At 52.1% G+C, this 26,641-nt stretch overlaps 1 protein-coding gene across 3 annotated transcripts in view; it reads left to right on the top strand.

The window, feature by feature from the left end:
• CPNE5 (copine 5) overlaps positions 1-26,641 on the top strand; it is a 102,627-nt gene that overhangs the window by 41,836 nt on the left and 34,150 nt on the right. The window contains exons 5-11 of one of the 3 annotated variants that reach the window (XM_032253584.1): positions 1,502-1,541; positions 1,755-1,831; positions 5,325-5,384; positions 7,518-7,565; positions 7,867-7,930; positions 20,836-20,939; positions 24,686-24,790. In XM_032253584.1, the coding sequence (XP_032109475.1) occupies positions 1,502-1,541; positions 1,755-1,831; positions 5,325-5,384; positions 7,518-7,565; positions 7,867-7,930; positions 20,836-20,939; positions 24,686-24,790 (498 nt within the window). Of the gene's footprint in view, positions 1-1,501; positions 1,542-1,754; positions 1,832-5,324; positions 5,385-7,514; positions 7,566-7,866; positions 7,931-20,835; positions 20,940-24,685; positions 24,791-26,641 lie in introns of all 3 variants that reach the window. The other 2 variants (XM_032253583.1, XM_032253585.1) reach the window with 2 other exon arrangements.

Genomic DNA, 26,641 nt, shown 5'->3' with positions numbered 1-26,641 from the left:
AAAGATCCTGAAGGCAACTCTTGGCTGTGCCCCTGGAAGCCCTTTTCTCCCCTAGTGACAGGGAGGTACCCACTGACTGCTTCCTCTGTCCAAGCGTGTTCTGTGAGAGGGTCCCCTGCAGCCTCCCCTCCTGCTGAGGTGGCCTGGCTGATGGGCCTCAGGCATCTGGCATCCATCAGAAGATGAGTCCCCTTCTCCTGACACTGAAGATCAGGGTGGGATTTCAGGCTTGGCGAACAGGCAGGGGGGTTTGTGGTGTCGTTTTTATGGGGTATGGAATGGTTTAAAAAGTCTTTGCCCCACAGAGAGTGGTCAGAGTGGGAAAGAAGGGGCTTTGGGAAGTTAGAGAGCAAAGGAAGGAATGCAGTGGAAGGAAATGGCTTTGGAGGGAGAGATGGGAGGACTTGAGGCTGAGGAGAGTCAGCACAGTCCACTGTAGGGACATCACCTGGTGACATTTTGGAGAGGGCTGATAAGAGAGTGACCAAGCCTCAGCAGGAGTCATCTGGGCCTGGCATGGCTGTTTGGCTGCGGAGATGCCAGGGGGTGGGTGGGAGATGCTGGGGGAAGGTTGCGGGCGAGGCTCCAGGTGAGCAGGCCCCAGGTGAGGGGAGGAGCCCAGCTGCAGCATCACCCTGCCTGCAGCCGGCTGAGGTGACGATGTTAATGCCTCCCTCCTTCTTGAGTGACCAAGCCCAAGGGCAAGATGGGCAGGCCTGGGTGAGGTGAGGCCATAAGGGAAGGTCAGAAGCCAGGTATTAGCTCCATGGGCAGCCAAGCCTCGGCGGCAAAGAGCAAAGATGGGGAACTCTGCAAGTGAAGGGAGTGAAAGGTAAGGCGGCTCAGCCACCTGTGACCCAGCCGGGGTGACGGAGCTCACTGATTTAATTTTTTCCATTTTTAATGAGGTATAACATATGTACAGTGAAATGCATACATTTTAGTTCCTACTCCATGATCCTTTTTTTTTTTTTTTTTTTTGAGATGGAGTTTCGCTCTTGTTACCCAGGCTGGAGTGCAATGGCGCAATCTCGGCTCACCGCAACCTCCGCCTCCTGGGTTCAGGCAATTCTCCTGCCTCAACCTCCTCGGTAGCTGGGATTACAGGCACGCGCCACCATGCCCAGCTAATGTTTTTTGTATTTTTAGTAGAGTTAGGGTTTCACCATGTTGACCAGGATGGTCTCGATCTCTTGACCTCGTGATCCACCCGCCTTGGCGTCCCAAAGTGCTGGGATTACAGGCGTGAGCCACCGTGCCCGGCTCCATGATCCATTTTTACATCCATTTCCACCCCTCTGCCCATCACCCAGACCAAGGACAGAACATGTCCAGCACCCAGAAGGCTCCCTTTCATGTCCTCCAGCCATTACTCCTAGAAATAGTCACTGCATTGCGACCTGTGTTTGGGGGGACAGGGGCCCTGACTCAGCTTGGGAACGCAGGCAGGGTTGGGAGGAACACCGCAGCTGCCTTCCTCATTTCTCTGTGTTCCCTGCAGATACGACGTTGACTCTAAGAGTCCTGATTTATCCAAACACGTGAGTTCTGCCAGTGACTGCTCAGCAATTCCGTGGTTTCTGAAATGCCATCCTCTGGTTGGGCCAGGGGCTTTGCTGTGATGGAATGTGTGTCTGATGCTGTGTCCTGTCATTTTGGGGCCCTCACGCTTCCAGGGGTTGGGCAGTGGGGGAGGTGGGGTAGCTGTGAGCAGAACGAGTGACACTGATCTCTTCTGTTCGCTGGATATGCAGGATTTCCTGGGCCAGGCCTTCTGCACGCTTGGAGAGATTGTAGGGTCCCCTGGGAGCCGCCTGGAGAAGCCTCTCACGTGAGTGTTTGGGTTGCTTTCCCAGGGGGAGGCCAACTTCCTGCCCACTCTGCTGGGGGCTGACTCAGGGTGGGGGCAAAGCAGTCAGCTGACTATGACTGGCATCTGCAGGGTTATCAGGAATAAGGAGACCCCATGCCTCCTGCTCTCACCATGGGGCTTCTAACCCAGGTATATCAGGGGAACCCGGGCTAGGTTATTAGACCCCATACTCCTGGGAGGGCCCAAGACACCATCTAGTCTATTCTCATGCTGACCCCTATCATAGTGCCCAGAGAGGGGAAGTGACTTGCCCAAGGACACAGAGCTAGAAGTGGGAGAGCTGGGATTTGAACCCAGGGCTCTACTCACATAGCATATTCCTAAAATTGTTCACAGCTTGTAGGCCAGAGCTGGGTACAATGAGGCCCCTCCCCTCCCATCCTGTCCCTGACAGTCTGCATTATAGGACCTTAGTTTGCTTTTAGGGAAAGGCTGTTACTCTGAAGCAGGCTCTGGAATGAGGAATCCCAAGGCTTCACAATGTAGAGCCTGAGGGTGTCTTCAGGGGTCAGCCACGGCTGGCTAGGTGTTGAGGGTGGCCTCTCTTGTCCCTATTTCTCAGGAAGTCCCAGAGGCAGGACCCTTGCCCTTGCCTGTATAAACGATTCCGGCCTTTCCCCACACTGGCGAACACTGGTCACCATTCTTTGCTGTCCATGTTTCTCTGGATGGCCACCCTCGCACTTTGCATTTAAATAAACTAATTTAACTGGATCCTGAGCCTTTTGATTGTTTTAGATTGACACTCATGGGCAGGACCCAGGAAAGAGAGGCCTGCAGACTGGGACAGGCATCCTGGCCACAGGGCAGAGAGGCCAGAAAAGGGAGCTCACTAGCCCCTCGATTGCTTCTGCCAAGTTCCCACTGGACGCTGTCCCCTCACCATGACCAATTACTGCAGTGTGAACCGGGCACGGTGGCTCACGCCTGTAATCCCAGCACTTTCGGGGAGGCCAAGGCGGACAGATTGCCTGAGCTCAGGAGTTCAAGACCGGCCTGGCCGACATGGTGAAACCCTGTCTCTACTAAAAATACAAAAAAATTAGCCAGGTGTGGTGGTGCACACCTGTAGTCCCAGCTACTTGGGAGGCTGAGGCATGAGAATCACTTGAACCCAGGAGGTTGCAATGAGCTGAGATTGCACTACTGTACTCCAGCCTGGGCAACAGAGTGAGACTGTCTACTAATAATAACTGCAGTGTGTGAGTGTGAGTGTGAGTGTGTGTGTGTGTGAGTGTGTGTGTGTGTGTGTGTGTGTGTGTGTTTTCTCTTCCAGATCCTTGCCCGTGACCTCCCAGTAACTCGTGTTAACTTCAAAGCCCTTGGAAATGTCTCCTTGCCCCCGAAAAGGTCTCATTTCTGGATTCCTAGAAAATAATGAAAACAGCTGTCATTTATTGAGAACAAGGGGAAAATTCCTGTTTGGGGGTCCTCTGTAGCTGGTAGAATTTGAGGGCCTCTTGAAAAAAAAGATACAAAATTTACGTTCATATTTGCTAGGCCCCTCCCTCTTAGGACATATTTTTAACACTTTTTATTTGTCATTTTATATTCTTTCTCTAGGAACATCTGCCCCTATGCCCACTTCAGTGTTAGCCACATGCTAAGTACGACACACCCATTAGCATCCGCTCTTTCCAGCAGCACTCCCACCCATGGCTTTGCCTGAATTGCCAGGTTGGAGATGCCCTGAGAGGAAGGTGTCTGTGCTTCCCAATTCCCAGCTGCCTGGGTCTAAAGCCACTAGTCATTGGGTCTGTTTCCTGACTGCTGTCACCTGCTCCGCCATTGGTGACAGGGAGTACCTTCTAGGGGTGGGGGAGTATTGACAGAGATTTCCTATGGAGATGGCTTTTGAAATAGCCTTAAAGGACAAGCAAGATCTAAAATACAGAGGTTGGCGGGACATGGTGGCTTATGCCTATAATCCCAGCACTTTGGGAGGCCGAAGTGGGCGGATCCCCTGAGGTCAGGAGTTTGAGACCAGCCTGGCCAACATGGCGAAACCCCATCTCTACTAAAAATACAAAAATTAGCCTGGCATGGTGGCGCATGCCTGCAGTCCCAGCTACTAGGGAGGCTGAGGCAGGACAATCGCTTGAACCCGGGAGGTGGAGGTTGCAGTGAGCTGAGATCACACCAATGCACTCTAGCCTGGGCGACAGAACCAGACTCCATCTCAAAAATTAAATTAAATTAAATTAAATACAGAGGTTGATGGCAATGTTGGAGGAGGAGGTGGACCTTTTACCCGAATCGAAGGTTTCATGTGCCTAAGTGTAGTTGTCTTCCTGCCTAAACCCTGTGAGCAGCTCCTGTTTATTGAGCATGTATTTTGGGCCAGGCATGAGGGCCAGTGGTGTTTTGCTTGTGCTAGTTTGCTGGGGCCATTGTGGCAAATATCACAAACTGAGTGGCTTAAATAACAGAAATTTATTTTCTCACAATTCTGGAGGCTAGGCGTCGAAGATTAAGTTGTCAACAGAGTTTGTTTCTTCTGAGGAAGGCTGTCTTCTTTCTTGTCCCTGTGTCTTCACGTTGCCATCTCTCTGTGCACATCTGTGTCCTCATCACCTCTTCTTGTAAGGATACCAGTCATTGGATTAGGGCCCACTGCCGTAACCTCATTTTACCTTTTTTTTTTTTTTTGAGGTGGAGTCTTGCTCTGTTGCCCAGACTGGAGTGCAATGGCACAATCTCAGCTCACCACAACCTCCGCCTCCTGGGTTGAAGCAATTCTCCTGCCTCAGCCTCTCCGCCCAGCTAATTTTGTGTTTTTAGTAGAGACGGAGTTTCTCCATGTTGGTCAGGCTGGTCTCAAACTCCCTACCTCAGGTGACCTGCCTGCCTCGGCCTCCCAAAGTGCTGGGATTACAGCCGTGAGCCACCGCACCTGGCCTCATTTTACCTTAATTACCTCCTTAGAGACCCTAACCCCCAATACAGTCACCTTCTGAGGTCCTGGAGATTAAGATTTCAATACACGAATTTTGGGGGATACAGTTCAGCCCATACCATGATCTCATGTGATTCTTCCAGCAGTCTCCCCATCTCACACTCTGGATGGGGAGGCTGGAAAGGGAGAGCCGGGGTTCCCAAAGTGCAGCAGGCACCAGCGTCACCGCAGATTGCTGGGCTCCACCCTGCAGAGTGTCTGCTCCTGTGGGTACGTGGGTCTGGGCTGGGCCTGGGAATTTACATTCCTATTAGTAACACATTCCCAGGACATGCTGGTGCTGCTGGTCTGGGCATCCCACCTTGAGAACCACTGAGGGAGAGGAGCTTGCCCAGAAGAAGGACCACGCTTGCTCTGGCGGGTGGCTTTGATCCTGTTTGAATGACTTCCGGAGCAGCGGTTTGTCTCCAAGCATCTGGATGCCAAGTGCTCTGGCCTGTCTGCATGGGGGTGCCCAGCTCATGGCATGCTCTCTCTGCCCCTCTCTCTCCGCAGGATAGGCGCATTCAGCCTGAATTCCAGGACGGGCAAACCCATGCCAGCCGTGTCCAATGGGTAGGTCACCAGATATCTCTGCCCTGGAGTCCTTAGACATTCAGCCAGCTCTGCAAAGGGGGCCTCAGAGTCTGGGCCTCATCCCTGCTCCCACCACTGTGAATTTTACCCCAATCCGGGGACATAGAGTCCTGGGTTCCTCCTTAGGCACCCAGGTGCTTTGGGCCCTGGAATGAGCCCCCTACTCAGCAGCTGGCCCCTCCCCCATCCCAGTTAGAGCTTGGGCATCTCAAGCCCCAGTGCCTCCTGGGACTTCAGGGAGCAGGGTGAGGCTTACAGGTGGGGGATGTTTTCTAGGAATCAGCGGGGCTGGGCACTCTCCGTTCCCTTCCTCTTTCCCTGGCCTGGCTTCTCTCAGCCCCAACCCCCACCCTTCTCTCCCCCTCTTTCCTCCCCTCTCTTTATCCACTCCCCTCTGTTCCCCTCCCTTGTTTTGGCTGCTGGATGTCCGCCTCCTCCTCATCACAGAGTAGATCCAGCTGAATCCCCACTTTTCACGTTTGCTCGTTTGCTCGCCAGCTGCGGTGGGCCAGCCTCGCTGCGCCACCCAGATCATCTGGTTTTGGTTGCCCTCATGCAAATGTGGGCAACGCAGAGCCTCCCCTCCTTCCCTCTCCTTCTTTCCTGGTTGCGGAGTTCCCACCCCGGCTTCTTTCTCACGCCCACTCGCCCACTTGGGCTGGGGGTGGGGGAATGCAGGGCAGGGAGCCTCTGCCTGGAGGGGCCTCTGCAGATGGGCATTTTGTTGGGGTCCGCAGAGCTCCCCTGGCCTTTCCTGAGGGCTCTCAGGAACTGCGGCTGCAGCAGCTGGCTCTGCCCCTGGACCAGCTGCAGGTGGGGAAGGGGCCTGCAGGGGGCCGGGAGAACGTGGATGCCAATTCACCCGGAGAGTAGAGAAGCAGCAACTGGGGAGGCAGCCGGAGTCAGACAGAGATGCAGAGACAGGCAGGGAGAAAGAGAAAGGGAGGCCAAGCAGGTGGGAGCAGGTTGGGGCTGGAGAGGAGGGAAAGAAGGATCGGAAATAGAAGAAGGACTCAGAGGCAAAGAGAGGAACAGATGGAGAAGCACAGGGCGGAGGAGGCCGGCGTGGAGGATTCTATCTCCTGGGCAAACAAATCATGTCTTTACTACCAGGGAGGACCAGACCAGGGGGTGGGGAAAAGCTTTGAGGCACTCAGCTCAGCTGCCCAAGTCTAGGGGGACAAGCTGGCAGGCACTGTCCCCTGTGCGTGGCAGCGGATGCCCCAGATGTGGCCCCTGCTCTGCTCACCTCGTTTGGAGAGCTCTGGGCTGTCCCGTCAGTCCCCCAGGGCTGGCTCCCCTTCCTCCCCTGCCTCCTCTGTTTGAGAGCCTCTCCCACCAAGAGCTGGTGCTGGGAAGAGCTCCATCAGTGGTTCTCAAAGTGTGTTCCCCAGACAGAATGCTGGTGGCCCTGGGGCTGGCCTGAGGTGTCAAGCTGGATTTTACCAGCGTTGCACAATTGTGAAGCCAAGGGTGTGGGAAGGGGATGCTGCTCACTGTGGGCCTTCTCCGTGCCAAGCGCTGTGTGTGTATATTAGTAAAGTGGATGCTACAGTCACACTCATTATACGGGGGAGAAAACGGAGGCTCAGAGAGGTATAGGAACGAGCCCAAAGTCACAGAGCTGCTGGACAACCCATTTTCCTCTCCCTCCCAGTGGCCCCTGGCTATCCTGGGACTCCCCCACCTCTGGCTTAGTCCCAAACATCAGAGTGGGCCGGGCTGGTGCCTGAAGGAGGGGTCCCATCTAACCAGGGGAAGAGGTGATTCAGGTCCCCTGGGTGGAGCCCCAGCCCAGAGTTTTGCCCTCCTGGAGGGATGTGCTGGGGTGGACTGACTTCACGGACCTTGACCTGGTTGCCCATTTCTCTGGGGAGCTGTACAGTCGGCTGGGATCTCTCACCCCAAGGGAGACCCCAGCCAAGGCATTCAAGGGGAGGTAGCCATGGGAGAGAGCCTGGGCAAGCTGCCAGTGAGGGTCCACCAGCCCTCCTGCCTTCCTCCCTCCCGTGACATATCAGAGCGGCTCAGAGCTGGACTATCCCGGGGCTCTGGGGGTCAGCCGTGTGTGAGGTGGGGTGGCTAGCCCATGAGGTCTTTTGCCCACAGAAGTGGTCTTTGGATGGAAAGTTTGAGAACCACTGGTCTGGAAGCCTCCGGGTGAGTCTGGATGCTTTTCCGATTCTAGGACTTTCACTGCAGGCACGACCCTTCCTGGTGGGCTCTCGGGGAGCAGGGGGTGGGGCAGCTCCAGGTCTGGGGACCTGGCCCCAGGAAGCAGTGCACGAGGCCACACTGCCACAAGGATTTCAGGAGACTCTGTCTTCTCAGGGACATTGGGGCAGGTCTGCTGGATGGTAGGGGGAGGGGGTGGATGGGCAGGGGGCTGACTGAGGGAGTGTTCAGGTTTATGGCTCTGTCTTTGTCTGGCTTTCCATTCTTTCATCTTCTCCTCTCCCAGTGGAGTCCCAGGGAAGAAATGTGGCACCATCATCCTGTCCGCTGAGGAGCTCAGCAACTGTAGGGTGAGTGGCAGAGGACTCCGGCGCAGGACGAGGTCGAAGTGGGCGGTGATGGCAGTGACAGAGTGCGGGCTGGCCTCCCTGAGACCCTGGAGGGAACTGAGGATAGACAGGGCTCCTGATGCTGACCTGGCTGTCACAGAATTCTACAACATCAGAGCTAGTGGGTGTTTTCCCTTTTTATAGCTGAGCAGACTGAGGCCCGGAGAGGAGAAGGAACTCACCCACAGTCAGCAGCAGAGCCCAGCTGAGCCCGGTCCCCTGGCTCCCATGCCAGGCCTCCCTCCCTCCCCGCCATCACAGCCGCCACTCACGTGTCCTTCAGCCGAGACTGCCTTGGCACCAACACTGTGGCAGCAAAGGGACCTTTTCAGCCTTGAAGGGAGCCTGGGTGCTTGACATTTAGCTGTCATTTTTCACTTTCATCTCTGGAGTCGGCTGACACCGTGCACGGAGTGGATGGAGAGAGTGTGTGTGTGCGTGCACATGCGTGTGTTGGAAGAAGTCTGCAGTCCCAGGCAGCCCTTGGTTTGCTTCTTCTGTAGGACTGTGGGGGTGCAGGAGATGGGGACAGCTGAGTACATCAAGAAGGGGCTCAGGGGACCTCATGGTCAATCATAATGATAAAGGATCATAATGGTGATGATCAGTATTTGTCGAATAATGGGCACTTTACGGAAGTTATCACTGCTCCTGACAATCATCCTGAGAGGTGGGTACTGAAATGTTGCTCCCATTCTATGGCTGAGGAAATTGAGGCTCAGAGAGGCAACATCCACTGCTCAAGGATGAGAAGCAGCAAAGTCATGATTCTAATCCAGGTCAGCCTGATTCTAAGATCTGGGCTTAGCCCCGAAACCACCACTATCTAACCTAACAGTGACTCTTAGGTTAAATGGGGGATACAGCGGGGAAAGTGCTAGGGCTTGGGAAGGAGAGGAAGAGGCTGGGTTCAAGCGTAAACAGAGCCTGGGCTACAGCTTCCCATGGGGCTGGGAGGGGTGACCAGGAGAAACAAGATTTTCCTACCTTCCTGGGAGGTCAGTGCTACGGATCAGCTATTGATCAATATTTACCATACTAGAAATTGAAACAGAATTTTTAAAAATGCATGTATTAATTCCTTTAATAATAACAATAGTTGAACCCATTATGGGTCAACATAATTCACAGCTATTTTGAAAAACAATAACTCACAGTAGTCATTTAGTGAGAAGAGTGGCCTTGTTTTACATTTTTGCAAATCTCTTTAATGTGTGACTTCATGGAAGACATCTGGATTCTCATAGCTGCTTCTGTAGTCAATCTGTTGTGAAATCTCTGTCAGATAACCTCCGGAAAACTCTTCATCTTAGCGTCATGATGAAAATGGTTTTGGCCAGGCGCGGTGGCTCACGCCTGTAATCCTAGCACTTTGGGAGGCCGAGGCAGGTGGATCATGAGGTCAGGACTTCAAGACTAGCCTGGCCAAGATGATTAAACCCCATCTCTACTAAAATTACAAAAAAAAAATGAGTTGGGTGTGGTGGCACATACCTGTAATCCCAGATACTTGGGAGGTGGAGGCAGAGAATTACTTGAACCCAGGAGGCGGAGGTTGCAGTGAGCTGAGATCAAGGCACTGCACTTGAGCCTGGGCGACAGAGAGAGACTGTCTCAAAAAAAAAAAAAAAAGAAAAGAAAATAGTTTTGAGCCCCACAAATCCCCTGGGGCTCCAGGTCCATACTTTGAGAACTGCAGGTATAGAGATATAATAGTGTTAGAGAACATTAATTGAGTCATTATTTTGTGCTAAGTGGCTTACATGTATTGACTTAATTATCTGATGTATTATAATATATAATGTAGTATGATGTGTTATAATATCTGATGAATGACGGTCCTCATTAATTTTCCTCACTTTTATAGATAAGGAAACTGGGGCACAGAGAGGTTAAGTGACCTGTACAGGGTCACACAGTCATTGAGTAGAAGAGATCTGACACTGCACAATTTGGTTCTAAGAACCAAGGTCTTCCACCAGTGGGCTGTGGTGTTACAAACTCTGTTTTCAAAGGCTTCCAGTGGAAGAATAAGACACGAGAACACAGACGCGGTAGGACAGGGCAGCATAGAGATGACCAGAGAAATTCATATGCAGCTGCTCATTCTGGTTGCTCTGCTCATCCACGTATCTCAGTGGATCTGAAGGCACTTGACAGCGGGAATGAACCCCACCCAGTGTGCACGCCCAGGGCAGGACTCGGGGTGCAGGAGGTGCGCCCGAGGACCTATCACGAATAGGTGACTGAATGTGTAGGAAGCACAGACCGAGCGTTCAGCACCAGGTGATGAAGAAAACCACACCTGGGTCGGCTGAGGATCTGGACACCACTGGGGTTCAGACAAGGGAGGGAAGTCAGTTGCCCCGTGGAACAGAGCTGGTGCGGCCCCCAGAGCCTCGTTTTCCACCTGTAGCTTAGTGCTGATAGGGTGGCGGTAAGAATTAAAGGCGTTCATGAACGTGAGTGTGGCTAACAGATGCCTAGGAAAGGCTGCATCTGAATTCCTTGAACCTAAACTCAGTGTTTCCCCAAGCTTCTAGCCCAGCTGGTGACTTCCCCCCTAGTTTATGACTAAATAAAGTCATAGAGGTGAAAGCGCTTTGAAAATTCTAACACTCTAGACAATGCGGATGGCCGTTACTGGTCCAGCATTCCAGGGGTTGGTAAGCAGTCTTCGGTTTAATACCTTTCAGGTGTTAAACCCTCCCTCTTCCTCCTTCTTCCCCAACCCTCCCTACTCCTTCACCCAGGGATGGCAGCAGTTTCCTTGATTTAAGCTCTTCCAGCACCAGGGGTCTATGTCGGGGGCAGAGAGCCCCTTCCCGTCCTCCTGAGATTGTCAGCTCCTTTTCTTCTGGGGCATCTTTAGCTGAGTTCTGTCTCTCCCTAGAATCCTTGCGAGGAAAAGAGACTAATTCCCAGCATCTGGCTGAATTAAAATAATTACATCAGAACAGCTTTGCTTCGTCTTTCCAGCTCAGCATTCAGTGGGAGGATCAAAGGAAGAGGGTGGGGTCTGAGAGCTGATTTTTCACCAGAGCAGGGCTTCCTGCTCAAATGAATACATTTTGCGAAGTAGACAAACCCTCTCTCCATCCATGGGGACAGTGTGGGCGGGTGGGAACCAGCAAAGGATTGGAGTGGACTCCAGCCTATCACCAGCACAGTGTGACAGGTTATGGAAAAGCCTGGTTCATCTGGAATTTAAATGCCAAGGAAGTTCCCACAATCAGAATTTGATCCAAATACTATTGGATGGTACCTGATATTGACCGTGATGAGGTTGGTCTCCCAAAGGGCCTTCTGAATCACTCAAGGTTCAATTCTGCTCAGCAGTAAAACGATTGTTCCTGCCGTAACACTGGCCAACATTTGTTTACCAAGACTCTCTTATTTAGACTTATTTGATTCTGACCGCAGGGCTTGGGGGCTGGGGGACTGGGTGGGTGTGAGTGATCCTGTTTTACGGATGCGGAGAAGTTAGTGGCCTGCCTAAGATTGCTGGGATTCTATCTCAGGCCTTGGACTCCCTATCCTCAGAGTCTTTCCCTCACCCATGGAGCCTTGGGCCCTCACGGTGCAGGGAACAGTCACCGACCTTCTATTCCTTGTGGGGCCCAGTTGCCCTCAGCAGGCAGGCTGGCTTTGAGCAGTGGAGGCTGGGGTTCACGCCCGCAATCTCAGCACTTTGAGAGGCTGAGCAAGGGAGGAGAATAGCTTGAACTCAAGAGCTGAGACCAGCCTGGACATCACAGAGAGAACCCCCGCCCCCCACGACCATCTCTACAAAAAAAATTTTTTTTGAGGCAGAGTCTTGCTCTGTCATGCAGGCTGGAGTGCATGATCTAGGCTCGCTGTAGCTTCTGCCTTCTGGGTCCAAGCAATTCGACTGTCCCAGCCTCCTGACTAGCTGGGATTACAGGCACCTGCCACCACACCCACCTAATTTTTGTATGTTTAGTAGAGATGGGGTTTCACCATGTTGGTCAGGATGGTCTCAATCTCTTGACCTCAGGTGATCCTCCCGCCTCAGCCTCCCAAAGCATTAGGATTACAGACATGAGCTACTGCACCCAGCTGTACAAAAATATTTTAAAAATTAGCAGAGCAGGGTGGTACATGTCTGTGGTCCCAGCTACTCAGGAGGCTGGGGCAGGAGAATCACTTGAGCTTGGGAGGTCAACGCCACAGTGAGCCATGACTGGACCACTGCACTGAAGCCTGGGGACAGAGTGAGACCGCGTCTCAAAAAAAAAAAAAAGAAAAGAAAAAGAAAAGTAGAGGTTGTCGTCGATACAGAGGGTTAGATAGCTCTTCGCCCTCCACTTCCCAGCCCCTGTGTCCCCTTAGACCTGTCAGCCACCAGACCTGCCTTGCTCTGGAGTCTGCGTCCTTCCCACCTCCTAGTCAGGTCCCTCCACATGACTGGCTGGCCCAGCCAGGATGGTGGTGGCGGTCATGGAGGAGGCAGTGATGGAGGAGGAAGGGTGTGCCTCATCTCTCTCAAGCAAAGAGAGTTGGAACTTCACACCATACTGGCCCTGGGGCCCTCCCCACCCCTTAGATGTCACCAGCTGGCTCATGTATTCATTCATTTCAGTTCAGAAAATGTGCTTTGACTGAGTTCCTGCTCTCAGAATTTTTTTTCTTTCTTGAGATAGAGTCTCACTTGTCGCCTGGGCTGGAGTGCAGTGGCTCAATCTCAGCTCACTGCAACATCTGCCTCCTGGGTTCAAGCAATTCTCCTGCCTCAGCCTCCTGAATGGCTGGGACTACAGACACCCGCCATCACAGCCGGCTCATTTTTGTATTTTTAGTAGAGACGGGGTTTCACCATTTTGGCCTGGTTGGTCTCAAACTCCTGACTTTGGAATCCACCTGCCTCAGCCTCCCAAAGTGCTGGGATTACAGGTGTGAGCCATCATGCCGAGCCTCCCTCCCAGAATTTTTAATTTAGTGCGTCAGATGGAAATGCCAGCCAGCAATCACACTACAGCAGTGGTTCTCAGCCCTGTCAGATGCAGTGCCTCTTCTTACAACAACTCTTTTATCACACTTTTGACTATCCTGAAGGAAAATGTGTAGATACTAGGTAATATGCCACTATATACAGACAGGCGGCAGAATGAGCTCTTGTAGTTACCTGGGGAAGATTAGTCCAGGCAGAGAGAACAGCCTGCGCAAAGGCCCTGGGGCAGCATGGAGTGATGGATGATGAGTCGGAAAGATGAGACTGTAGGTGGCGATGGTGAGAGTCGGGACCAGATTGTATGGAATCTCATAGCAGGAGAACAAAGCAGCCTTGACCCCAACACAATTGAAACTTGCATTGTTCTAAAGGCAAGCTTCGGGGGAGGCCGGTTTCTCTACCTGAGAGATGAGGGAAGAAGGAAGAGCCATGGGAGGGAGGGAAAAGGAAGAGTCAAGTGAAGTGGGGGAGGTGGTGAAGGTTTTCTGAGACTTGGAAGGCTGCAGGTTGATACGCAGGACAGATTCGCGTTGTGGCTGGGACTGATATGAGCATGCTGTGTTACCAGCATTCAAGCATCACCCTTCCTTAAGGTTAGTTTGAAATTTTTTGGTCTTAGAAATAATTTATCTGGCTTTAAAAAGCCCAAACAGAACAAACACATTTTTCCTGATGCTAAAAAAATTAACATGTTAATTATGGACAAATTAGAAAATACGGAAAAATATAAATAGCGTGGAAGAATCACCCAGAGATAATCACTATTGACATTTTGATGTGTTCCCTCCAAGGCTTTCTTTCTGAGTGTTCATGTACATAATTTTTCTTATAATTGATATAATATGATATCTAGTTTTACAGACTGCCTTTCCGATATCATTACACGTTTTTAGAAAACATGTATTTAATGGCTGTGTGTTATTTCTCTATTGTATGGATGGGCTATAATTGATCGAAGCTGTTCTTTTATAGGAAACAATGTAAACAATACTGTAGTGAACATCCTCGTATGCAAATTGGTTTGTTTTTCTTTGGAACTTCAGTTGATGGATTTCGGTTAGTAGCCCAGAAACAGAAGCTCAATGAGTGGGAGGGGAAACAGTCAATCTGGGGTTTTCAGCCTCTGAATGACCAAATCAACAGATGCACAACTGATTGGATTGTTTGGGAAGTCGGTCATTAAGACAACAAAGAAAAGCCAGCTTGGCCTCAACGTGGTTATAAGAATCTATGCAGAAAGACAGGCCCAGCGTCTCAGACCAGCTTCTGTACCCACCATCTGTGTATGAATAACCTCCAGCCTGTGGGGTCTTCGCTGACCTCAGGGGTCTCCTGCTTCTGCCATCCCATCCCATGAGCCCAGCTCCAGTCTCCTCTTCCTGAAGGCGCCTCCTCACAGAATCACCCCCAGCTCCAGGTGTGTCTCCTCTGGCTGGAGTGCTGAATTTCAGAGTTGGGGCTAATGATTCCTTTTCTTTTTCATCGCTGTCTTCTTTTTTTCTGACTAAAAAAGACAATATGTTAGATCTAGGAGATTTGGAAAATCCAGCGCATTTTAGGGAGAAGACAAAGTGCCATGGCCCTACCGTCTAACTAAAAGTGCTTCTTTTTATTTTTTATTTTTGAGATGGTTCTGTCACCCAGGCTGGAGTGCAGTGGCATGGTTTCAGCTTCCTGCAACCTCCACCTCCAGGTTCAAGCGATTCTCCTGCCCTCAGCCTCCTGAGTAGCTGGGATTACATGTGTGCACCACCACGCCTGTATTTTTAGTAGAGATGGGGTTTCACCAATTTGGCCAGGCTGGTTTTGAACTCCTGACCTCAAGTGATCTGCCCGCCTCAGTCTCCCCAAGTGCTGGGATTGCAGGCATGAGCCACAGCTCCTGACCTAAATTTTTTAAATTGTTATTTTTTTAGAGATGGGGGGACTTCACTATGTTGTCCAGGTTGGTCTTGAACTCCTGACTTCAAGCAATCCTCCTGCCTCAGCCTTCTGAGTAGTTGGGATTTCAGGTGTGAGCCATTGTTCCTGGCTTTAAAAGTGCTTCCTAGGGCATAGGGCACGGTAGTTAAGACCTTGGGCTCAGGATCCAGCCTAAAAGCCATTGCTTACCAGCTATGTGGCCAGGGGCAAGTTACTTTTCTGTGCCTCTGCTTCATTTAAAATTGTCATATTCTGTTTATTATAGCTTCTGCATTGATTTTGATTTTTCAAATGTCACATTAAAATTTTTTTTTGATCAGTGAGATTTGGGGCTCCCTTTACATTTTGCACTCACCTCTTGTTCTGAATCTGGAAGCTGCCAGTGAGACCCAATAGCCTTTTTCTGTTCTCCCCCTGCTGAGGGTTGCTGCCCAGTCCCCAGCCTTCAGCCCACCTGCTGACCTCCGGGTCTGGCCTCTAACCTTCCTTCACAGCCCCCTTCAAGGCAAGGAGTGCTGAGCTGTCAGAGCAGGCCAGGCCACCCTGGAGAGCAAGGCTGTTCCTGTAGTCTCCCCAGCAGCCCCATTAACGTGTGGAGGGATGCAAATGGAGGCAATCCTGATGTTTTAGAAGAACTTATTATGTTTTTTAAAAAGATAGGGTGAAAGACAGAAATTGCAGGAAATTATATATTGTAGGAGCTGCTTTATCTTCTCCATGATTGATTCCAGTGATGCTTCTGGTAGGAATGGCGTTTCTTTTTTTCTTAACCCTCTCTCTCTCTTTCTCTCTCTCTTTTTTTTTTTTTTTTTTGTTGAGATGGAGTCGCCCAGGCTGGGGTGCAGTGGCATGATCATGGCTCACTGCAACCTCCATGTCACAGGCTCAATCCTTCCACCTCAGCCTCCTGAGTAGCTGGGACTACAGGCATGCACCACCACACCTGGCTATTTTTATGTATTTTTAGCAGATAAGGGGTTTCACCATGTTGTCCAGGCTGGTCTCGAACTCCTGGGCTCAAGCAATCCTGCTACCTTGGCCTCCGTAAGTGCTGAAATTACAGGTGTGCGCCACCATGCCTGGCCAAGGGAACGGCATTTTATTGCTCAGAGAGCACTGCTCTGAGGCTGAGGCTGTCGAACAGCTGAATCTCTGACCCTCAGCCAGAATTTGCTGCTCTGTTATCCTGCTGGCCTTGTCCATCTTATTGCCTCTTTCCCCAGTCTCTTCTTGGGTTCACAAATACATCAAGGGGTTGAACTATTCACAAGCTCCCACCTGTTCCTCTGACTGTAAACAAAAGGCAGAGACCTTCCGAAGCACAGCCCCAGGCAGGTAGTTACACACTCTTTGTCTCAAGGACTTCCCTGTGGCATGGGTACCCATTAGGGAGGAAGCTTGCCTTCACTTCAGCCTAGAAATTTCTCTGAAGGTCTGTTTTATCCCCCTCGGATTCTGCAATGGTGCAGCAATGCAGATGATCACAGTGGGCTTTTGGCGAATGTTCCTGGGTCTAGATTGTGTTAGGGAGGGCAGATAAGGCTAAGGAACAAAATCAGCCACCAGCCCCAGCAATGCTTCACTTATCTGCCATCAGGGTTGCAGGGAGGAAGTATCACACACTGGCGGATTTTTCCAGTTAGCTGAATTTCAGAGCCAGTCTTCTTTTTTTTTTTAAATTTTAACTAGTTTGCACAGAGGCCTTTCTTAAATGGACTTCACACTTCTCTGACTCCTCAAACTGAGGTTAGAACGTAATTAAACTTATCTTGATGATTTGAGGTCATCATTTGGAATCTCAGTTAACAATCTTTGGAGCCAGACTGTCTTGTTCTCATCTCAGCTCCTCTTACTAGCTGTGTGACATCAGGCAAGGGTGTTAACCTCTCTGTGCTTTGGTTTCCTCATCTTTAAAATGGGAATAATAGCCAGGTGTGGTGGCTCACGTCTGTACTTCCAGCACTTTGGGAGGCTGAGGTGGGCAGATTGCTTGAGCTCAGGCGTTCAAGACCAGCCTGGGCAACAAAATTTAAAAATTAAAAACCTAGCTGGGCATGGGGCATGGTGGCACACACCTGTAGTCTCAGCTTTTCAGTAGGCTGAGGTGGGAAAATCGCTTGAGCCCAGGAGGTTGAGGCTGCAGTGAGCGGAGATCACACCGCTGCACTCCAGCCTGGGTGACAGAGAGAGAGAGAGAGAGAGAGAGAGAGAGAGAGAGAGAGAGAGAAACGCTGTATCTAAAACAAAAAAGGAATCATAACAGTGCTGCCCTAATAGGGTTGTTGAAAGGATTCAATGAATTAATACATATGACATTATATCTACCTACTACAGCAGCTACAAGGTAGAACCATATATATGTTTTTGCTTTTAGGGTAAGTTTATGGGCATATGCACAGGCTCACAAGGGGGCGCTATCTTCTACATTACCCAGCCTCAGTGAGGTTAAGTTACCCACCTGGGGCCGCTCAGCAGGGAGATGGCAGAGCTAGGATTCCAAGCAAGTAGTGCTTGGCTCCTTTGTGCTCTTTTTTTTTTTTTCTCTCTCTCTGTGTTTTGTTTTCTGTTTTTGTTTTTATTATTATTATTATTATTTTTAAAGACAGAGTCTCATTCTTGCCACCTAGGCTGGATTGCAGTGGCGCGATCTCGGCTCACCGCAACCTCTGCCTTCCAGGTTCTAGCGTTTCTCCTGCCCCAGCCTCCCGAGTAGCTGGGATTATAGGCATAAGCCACCATGTCCGGCTGATTTTTGTATTTTTAGAAGAGACGGGGTTTTGCCGTATTGGTCAGGTTGGTCTTGAACCCTTGAACTCAGGTGATCCACCCACCTCGGTCTCCCAAAGTACTGGAATTACAGGTGTGAGCCACCATGCCTAGCCCTTTGAGCCGTTTATTGCTGTCGGGTGCTGGGTTGAGGCAGCAGCCCTCCCAGGGGAGCACTGAATTGTCCCTGGAACTTACGACCTGTCAAGTTCTTTTATTTTTTTCTAAATTTTTCCCCTATTCCTGACCTCACAGGGCCCAAGGGGTTGCTGGGAAGCAAAGCTAAGAGCTGTTGCCTCTGGACTTTGTGGCCTCTGTTTTGGTTGTTTCAAGTGTGTGCGTTTTATAGTCAATCGGTGCAGGCTGAGCAGATCCTGGGTGGCTTGCCTGTGTTAATTCAGATGAGAGTGTCACTCGGGCGACCTCCAGATTTGGGCAAGGTTGTGATGATGACAGCCAAACCCTGGCTGGGGCTGGGAAGGCTGGGGGCGTCTTGGCTTTCCACACTGTCCCCTGAGTGCCAGCGCTCCCCACAAGAGATGGCTATTTCAGTGTTCCCCATGTGGCATTGACTGCTCAGCTTAAAAGGACTGTGGTGGTCATCCCATTCAGCGTTCCGCAGATGAGGAAGCTGAGGCTCTGTGAGCTGAAGGGACCTGCTTAAGGCTATGCAGAGCCAGGACTGGAGCCGTGAGTTCTGAGTTCCCTGCTGGGGCCATCCCTGCTGCTCTCCTGGGCAGAGTCTGGGCCTCTCTTGGTGGTTTTCTGATGCCACTGTGAGTCACCTCTGTGGGAAGGAGACAGGGCCGGCTTCCCCGGTATGTGGCCTGTGTAGTCACACGGGGACCTGTGCTTGGTTTAATGCTCTGCCGTCACTATCTTGAATCTCCTGATTGTTTTTGAACAGAGGTCGCCACGTTTTCCCTTTGCACTGGGCCTCCCCAATGTATAGAGCCAGGTAGTAGCCCATCAAGTCCTGGGCCACATCCCTTTCCTAGGCCGTGGATGGGGGTCCCTAGGGGGCATTTAAAGTGCTCCTTCTGGCCGGGTGCGGTGGCTCACGCCTGTAGTTCCAGCACTTTGGGAGGTTGAGGTCGGTGGATCACCTGAGGTCAGTAGTTCAAGACCAGCCTGACCAAACGGTGAAACCCCATCTCTACTAAAAATACAAAAATTAGCTGGGCGTGGTGGGGGGGCACCTGTATTCATTCCCAGGAGGCTGGGGCGGGAGAATTTCTCAAACCTGGGAGGCACAGGCTGCAGTGAGCCCAGATCAAGCCATTGCACTCCAGCCTGGGCAACAAGAGCAAAACTCCGTCTCAAAAAAAAAAAAAAAAGCCACTGGGCACCTCCTTGTGCAGGTTGTTCCGTCTCGAGCACTGCCCGTCCTTAGAGCCTCTTCCCTATCCCAGGGCAACCAGAGTGCAGCCCTCCCTGCCCATGCAGCTGATTCTAAAGAAAACAGGGAAGTGGAGAAATGTAATTTGCTCTCTCTCAGCGGGGCAGAGTGGTATACTGGAAGACACATGACTTTGAAATTAGTTTATTTATGTGTGAATTTCTGTTCTACCAGCTACCAGCTGGTGATCTCAGGCAGGTCACCTAACTTCTCTGACCTCCAGCTTCCCCGTTTGTCAAAAGTAACAAAGGATTATTCTGAGGACTAAATATGATAAGGGGTGTAAGGTGCTGAGCTCAGTGACTGTCCTACACAGATGGCATGTAATAAATGTTGAATGAATGAGTGGGTGAATGAATGAAGGGAGGCTGTGTTTGTTGTCATCAGATGTCCCCAAGGGAAGGCATGTGGGGTGTTGGAGGTGGGTGTGGGGCAGGGACAGAGGTCACACACACTGTGGCTGGGTGGGGAAGCAGGTGTTCACATATGATAACAGCTCACATGCACACAGCGCTGTACGCCTGTTAACTCATTTTATCCTCACGAGCCTATGAGGTGGGCACTGCCACTACCCCATTTCACAGGTAGGGAAACTGAGCACACAGAGGGCGAATCACTTGCCCTAGGTCACGCAGCTAAGGAAGGATGGGACTGAAGCAGGCAGCCTGACTCCAGCAGCCATATCCCTAACCAGTATGCCACCACTCAGCCTTTTCACTGGGTCCTTCAGCCTCATGGAGTTACGTCGTCTTCTCTGCCACCGTTTGGTCTTCAGTGGGCTGTGGGTGACTCATCTCAAGACACTAAGAGGAAGGAGGCTGTGTGAGGGAGCAGAGTGACCCCAAGAGCAGGGCAAGTCCTGGGGTCTGGACAACAGAGCCCTGGGCTCAGCCGCTTTGAAGCTCATTTGTCAGGATGCAGAGCTTTCAAGTTGCGACGAGGGTGATGAGGCCATCTCTGCCCAGTGCCCCGTTGGCCCCAGCGAGCTGAGGGGCTGAGGGGTCCAGAGATCCTCACCAGGGCCTGGACACCTTTTCTGTACTCACTGTGTATTGGGTCAGCTGGGGCAGGGAGCAGGGCGGGGGAGTCAGCAGGTGGGCTCTGCTTGGTGAACTTGGGGAAGCCGCTCCCTCTTCTGAGCCTTTGGCTTCTTAGCTGTGAAATGGTCCACAGTCCCCACTGTATCCACCTGAGAACGTTGGGTGAGCCTCTCATGAGTTGGTGGGTGTGAAAGTGATGCTGAATCTGGAACTTCAGGAACCGCACATAGGTGAGAGGGAGTGAGACAATGAGGCTAGAGAGAGGGCTTTGGGGCTCGCAGATCAAGCTCAGAGTGGCCTTGGGTTTGCTATGTCACCTTTTGGAGGCATTCAGTGAAAGTGTAATGAAATCACGTGTATTGACATCCATCAGGGTGTTGCCATGTGCCTCGCTCTGCCGAGCACGTCACACCCTTGATCTCACTTAGTCCTCATGACAACCCCGCAGATGTGTGCTGTCATCAGCCCCATGTTCTGGAGGGGAAACTGAGGCTCCAAGAGGTCACCTACCTTGCCCAAGTTCACACAGAGAAAGTGTTAGAGCTAGGATTCAAACTGGGGCAGCTGTGGACTCCGCCTGTTTCCCACCCAACTGGTCTGCTAGACCATTTGGGGGTCGGGGGCTGTTTGAGGATGGAATACGGGCCTGGGGCTCAGTCAGTGCTTTCCAGCCAGGGCTACGCCTGGACCCCACGTGCCTGTCAGGGTCCGGAGCTGTGCTGCCACCTTCTCCTGCTCATGCTCTGTTCTCCCTCCCCTCCACCAGGATGTCGCCACCATGCAGTTCTGTGCCAACAAGCTGGACAAGAAAGACTTCTTTGGGAAATCTGACCCCTTCTTGGTATTCTACAGAAGCAACGAGGATGGAACGTGAGTTTTCTGGTGGCACTTGTGCACTGCCCCTTCTGGTCCCTTCTGGAGTCAAGGAGGGATGGGTTGTGGTGACTTGCCGGGCAGGGTGGGCTTGGGTCCATCCCCTTCTGCACTAGAGAGGGCAAGGGCTCTGGGTGGAAGTCTGGGGCCCCCGGTTATAGTGCCCTGGCCACCTAGGTGTGGTCAGTGGGAGGTGGCGGCAGCCTCTAAGCCAGTGGTGCCATTCTGTGGGTCTCAGTGATGGTACTGAGTGGTGGGGGCTAGGCATGTGGAGGGTGGGGGAGGTAAGCAAAAGCAGGGCTAGGGCAGGAATAGGGGGCAAATCCCTCAGGGATACCTCTGGAAGCTCCTTCATTCTACACAAATCAGCCCTGTCTCTAAGCCCAGTCCCCTAGCCCCACAGCCCTGTCAGCATCCCCTGGCCTGGCCCCCCACTACTGCCCACACAACAGGGCCCAATCTGGACCCTATCCCCTGCCTGGCCCCACACTCTGCCATAGGCTTCATCTGAAACTCCAGACTGAAGCCTGTGTTTCCTCCTCTCTTCTCCCTAGTCTAGAACCAGCCGCAGTAAGATGGAAGCATACACAACACGCTGGCAAATGTAGGTCAGCAACGTATGCAGGGAGACAGGTTCTGGGCGGAAGGTCTGGGCCCCTAGGTCCTCCCCAGCAGCCTCCTGTGTGACCCAGGGCAAGTGAAGCCCCCTCTCTGGGCCTGTTTTCTCATCCATAAAATGAACCAGTTGGATTGCGTGGTCTCCACAGTCTCGTTAAGCACCGCAGTTCTGGCAGGCTGTGGCCACTTAGAAGCTGGGATTCTGCAGAATGGAAAGTGATGGGGCCACGGAGGTTAATTAGAGAAGCGCTGCTGGAGAAGGGGAACTTGGGCTTTGAAGGACAGGAAGAAGATGGGTCCCTGCAGTGGGGTGGGGGAGCAGGGAAGAACGAAGGGCTGGGGAAGGGAGAAACATTTGGGCAAAACAAGAGTGCCCAGAAGGCAGAAGGACCTTCCCCCAATTCCCTTCGAACGACTGTGTGTGTGTGTGTGTGTGTGTGTGTGTTGGGGGGCAGGGGAGTGGCGAGGAGGAGGTGTGTTTCAGTTCAAGGGATAAGTGATTTTTAAGTCACGTACAAAACAAGGGAAATTAGGTATGATCATTTGCATGACAAAAGGATTCTTTGTCTCACCAAAGGACTCCCAGAAGGATTTCTTTAAATAATTTGTGTTGGCTTTGACTTGACTTGACGTGGGGGAGGAGAAGACCTGAGCATTGTTCCCTGGGTGTCCACGCAGGCCCCCTCCAGAGAGGCAGAGCCAGGGTCAAGCTGGGCTTGTCTGGCTGGGGCCGGCTGGGAGGAGAGGGATCTGGGAGCAGGAGAGGGGTGCGCTGTAAAAGGTGTTTGGAAAAGATTGCTCTCGCCGCCGCCGAGGGAGCGGGAGCTAGCGAGCAAGCGTTGTGTAGGATGGGTGGGGAGGGGGTGGGGAGAGGGAGAGCCTCGTGACTGACACGGTGAACAGGTGGGAGGTGCTACCAGCTCCCACCCTGGAGCTGTGCCGTGGAGATGCAGGGGGAGGAAGTGGGGAGGGGAGGAAGGGGGCAAAAGGACAATGAGGGGACCTCACTGAGCAGGACTTGGATGGGGACCGAAGTCAGAGCCCTCTCCCTGGCAGTGGAGCCAAGAGAACCCAGAGTGCTCGCAGAGACGAGGGAGGTCGTGGGAGTTTATTTGGGGGCAAGTTTCATTTGAAGCATGAGCTGGAGCATCCTGGGGGCAAGGAGACACTGATCCCTCATAGGGGATCCCATGGGGCACTGGAGAAACTGATCCGGAGGCCCCCCCACAGAGGTGGGCCAGTATCTGGCCCCTGTGAAAGGGCAATGGCTGGGCCAGTAAGAACAGGGTGGTCACTTGAGGGTTTGGGGGAGAAGACTGGAAGGCTTGGGGAGATACCTCCAGTTAAGAGGAAGGTCAGTGGGGCAGCCAGGAGAGGGAACTGTCACACCAGCCACCGAAGGAGGGAAAAGGAAAGGAGGCACCTGCCGGGCCCGTAGAGCTGCACCTGATCGCTTAGAACACCTGGTCATGCTTGGCTTTCACTCAAGAGGAGGGAAAGGGAGAAGTCAGTGGTTTCAGAGGTGGGAGTCTGCAGAGGGTCCACAGGGGTCTGTATGACTGTTGAGGGGGTGGTCTTTGGAGCCCAGCGGGGTTTCTGCACAGTAGCATCCTCCCTCCCTCCGAGACAACCCATTTCCTGCTCCCTGTGGTCCCTCTAGCTCCCCTTCCCCCACTGCCCCAGCCTCCTCTTCCTGCCCCACCTGCCTGCCCCAGCCATGGGCAGCTGTGGCCCCTCCTGCCCCCATCCCCATTCCGGTCCTCGGTCCGCGCCACCAGCTCTGGGGTGTGTGAGGAGGTCTCCCACATGCATCTCCACACTCCAGTGGGTGGGCGAGAAGGAGCAGAGAAGAGAAACACTAAGCCATGGTGACAGAATGACATTTTGACTTGAAAATTGCCAGAGAAGAAATGACACCGGCTGTGTGGGTATGGGCGGAGCCCAGGCACTTATTCTGGTGACCTTTCCAAGCAGGGATGTAGCTGGGGTGGTGGTGGGAAATCTCAGAGAGACGCCTCGGCCCCCAGCTCAGCCCTGCTAGTGGCTGCCCGTCCATGTGGCAGGGCTGACTTCCAGGATGGGGCCAGCCAGGCATGGCGTGGGGCGTGGACAGGGACACCACATTAGGGCCCATCTGGGATAAGTCAATTCCGTACTTTTAGTTTGCAAAGCGGGTTCATGGATTCAGACTGGAAAAGCAGAAAGGGTCTTAGAGATCATCTAAGTCAGGTGCTTTAATTTCATTGGATTGACATTCCAGTGAAACCAATGGAAACTCACCCCCAAGAAATACATTGATTCATTTAAAAAGAATTATTGAATACCTATGAAGTGCCAGGCACTGTTCTAGGCACTAGGGATGTGCCAGTGATTTAAAAACGACAAAAATCCTTGCTCTTATGGAACTTAGAATTTAGTGACAGATCATGAGCAGAATAAATAAGGAAAAAAATAGACTATATCAAAATGTCAAATGGTGACAAATGAAATAGGAAAAAAAAAAGTCTGGGAGGAGTCTAGGGGATGTGCGAGGCAGGAGACCAGGCAGTTGTCAATTTTAGATATGGTAGTCAGGGGAGGTTTCATGGAGATGGCGTTCGAAGGTAGTGAGGAGTGAGTCATAAAGATGGAGATGGGGGAGAGAATATTCCAGGCCAGGGGAGCAGCAGGCACAAACAACCCATACACCTAATTTCTCCCACTGTTTCAGGGGTTCACAGACCCCTGAAGTTCATCCATTCATCCTTCTGTGGATTGCAGATGGAGAATCTCTGATAGAGGGTAACTGCCTGGGTTTACAGGTGGGGAGCTGGAGGCCGAGAGAGGGAAGAGCTTGCTCAGGGTCGCACAGCGAGAGGGCCCCAGAGCAGGGGCTAGAACCCAGGGCTCCTGACACCCTGGGACTTGTCCCCACCACCAGGTCCTCGCCTGCTACAGGAGCCCTTTCTGCAGCATCACCAGTATCAGCTTGGCTGCTGCTAGCGACGGACAGCTCATCACCTTTTGAAGGCATCGTTTGCATTGACTGGGAACCAGAGATGTGAACCAGCTGACTCCTCTGTTGACCTGCACCACCTCCCGTGGGTTTGGGCCTGACAGCCTTTCCCTTTCTTCTTCTTCACCAGGTTCACCATTTGCCACAAGACCGAGGTCATGAAGAACACCCTAAACCCAGTCTGGCAAACTTTCTCCATTCCCGTGAGAGCCCTCTGCAACGGCGACTATGATCGGTGAGATGAGAAAACGTCCTTTCCTCTTTCCTTGTGCTCCTGGGCCCTCCCCAAGCACAGGTGAGGGAGGCCCCATTCATATTGACTCGGTCAGTCCCATCAATAAGAACGAGGCCTTCTGGAGTTGTACAGCGGGGTGCGCTGCACAGATGAGCCTCCCCACTCCTCCCCTGCTGTACCCTGCAATGTCTGCCTCTTCACAGCCTCACACCCTCCCCTCCCCACCTGCCCCACCTCTCTCCTCTCTGTCTGGCATCCCCACTGGTGGGAAACTCCCAAGAGGATGAGAAGTGCCCAGGATTCCAGGGAAACCCAGATGGGTGTCCCGGGCGCCCAGACCTGGAGCTCAGCAGCTCGTCTTTTCATTGTTCGCAGTGGAGGAGCAGATGGCAGCAGGGAAGTGGGGTGTTGACGCAGGCAGAGGCAGCTGGTCCCGACTCCTGGCCAACGGACTCTGGGGAGTCAAGATCCTGGGGACACACCTTGCCAGCCTAGTTACCGTAAACAAATGGGGTAGGCATGGGGTGCAAAGAGCTTCTGGGATTTCTTTCTATTTTTTTTTTTTTAGACAGGGTCTCACTCAGTCACCCAGGCTGGAACACAGTGGCAGTGGCGCCATCACAGCTCACTGCAGCCCGGACCTCCCAGGCTCAAGTGGTCCTCCCACCCCCACCTCCTGAGTAGCTGGGACTACAAGCACCTACCACCACACCCAGCTAATTTTTTTTTTTTTTTTTTTGAGACAGAGCCTTACTCTGTGGCCCAGGCTGGAGTGCAGTGGCGTGATCTCAGCTCACTGTAACCCCCATCTCCTGGGTTCAAGGGATTCTCCTGCCTCAGCCTCCTGAGTAGCTGGGACTACAGGAGCATGCCACCATGCCTGGCTAATTTTTTGTGTTTTTAATAGAGACAGGGTTTCACCATGTTAGCCAGGATCTGTTTCACCATGTTCACCAGCCTATCCTTGTGATCTACCCACCTCAGCCTCCTAAAGTGCTGGGACTACAGGCGTGAGCCACCGTGCCCGGCCTTTTTTTTTCCTTTTTGTAGAGACTGGTTTCAACATATTGTCCAAGCTGGTCTCAAACTCTTGGGCTCAAAGGATGCACTCACTTCTGTCTCCCAAAGTGCTGGGATTACAGGTGTGAGCCACCATGTCTGGCAGATTTTTTTTTTTTTAATTGAGATGAGGTCTGACTGTCACCCAGGCTGGAGTACAGTGGCACGATTCCAGTTCACCGCAGCCTCTGCCTCCTGGGCTCCAGCAATCCTCCTGCCTCAGCCTCCCAAGTGGCTGGTACCATAACCATGCACCACCACGCTCAGCTAATTTTTTGCATTTTTGGTGGAGATGGGGTTTCACCACATTGCCCAGCTAAATTTTTTGCTTCAACATTTGCCTGCTCTTATTACATGTTAGCTGTCATCATTATCATTTGAGTGTAATTGGTGAGTGTAGATACCAGATACCTGGTTGCTAATCCTGACTCTGTGACCAAAAAGCATCGTCCACCTGGGCAGTCTTTGACCTATCTGAGCCTGAGTTTCCTTATCTGTAAAATGGGCATTAAAATGTCTGCCCGCTATACAGGACTGCATTGATGCTCACAGGACACAACCTATATAACGAGGCTCTGGTGTGCATAAAATGCCAAATTTGGCGGGGCGAGGTGGCTCACACCTGTAATCCCAGCACTTTGGGAGGCCAAGGTGGGCAGATCACAAGGTCAGGAGTTCGAGACCAGCAGTGAAACCCCATCTCTACCAAAAATACAAAAATTAGCCAAATATGGTGGTGTGTGCTTATAGTCCCAGCTACTCAGGAGGCTGAAGCAGGAGACTTACTTGAAC

This window comes from Sapajus apella, unplaced genomic scaffold, assembly GCF_009761245.1.
Source record: "Sapajus apella isolate SASKATOON/1434 unplaced genomic scaffold, GSC_monkey_1.0 scaffold83, whole genome shotgun sequence".
Taxonomy (NCBI): Eukaryota; Metazoa; Chordata; class Mammalia; order Primates; family Cebidae; genus Sapajus; species Sapajus apella.
The sequence above is the reverse complement of the archived record's forward strand: the minus strand, read 5'-3'. Positions and strand labels throughout refer to the sequence as shown.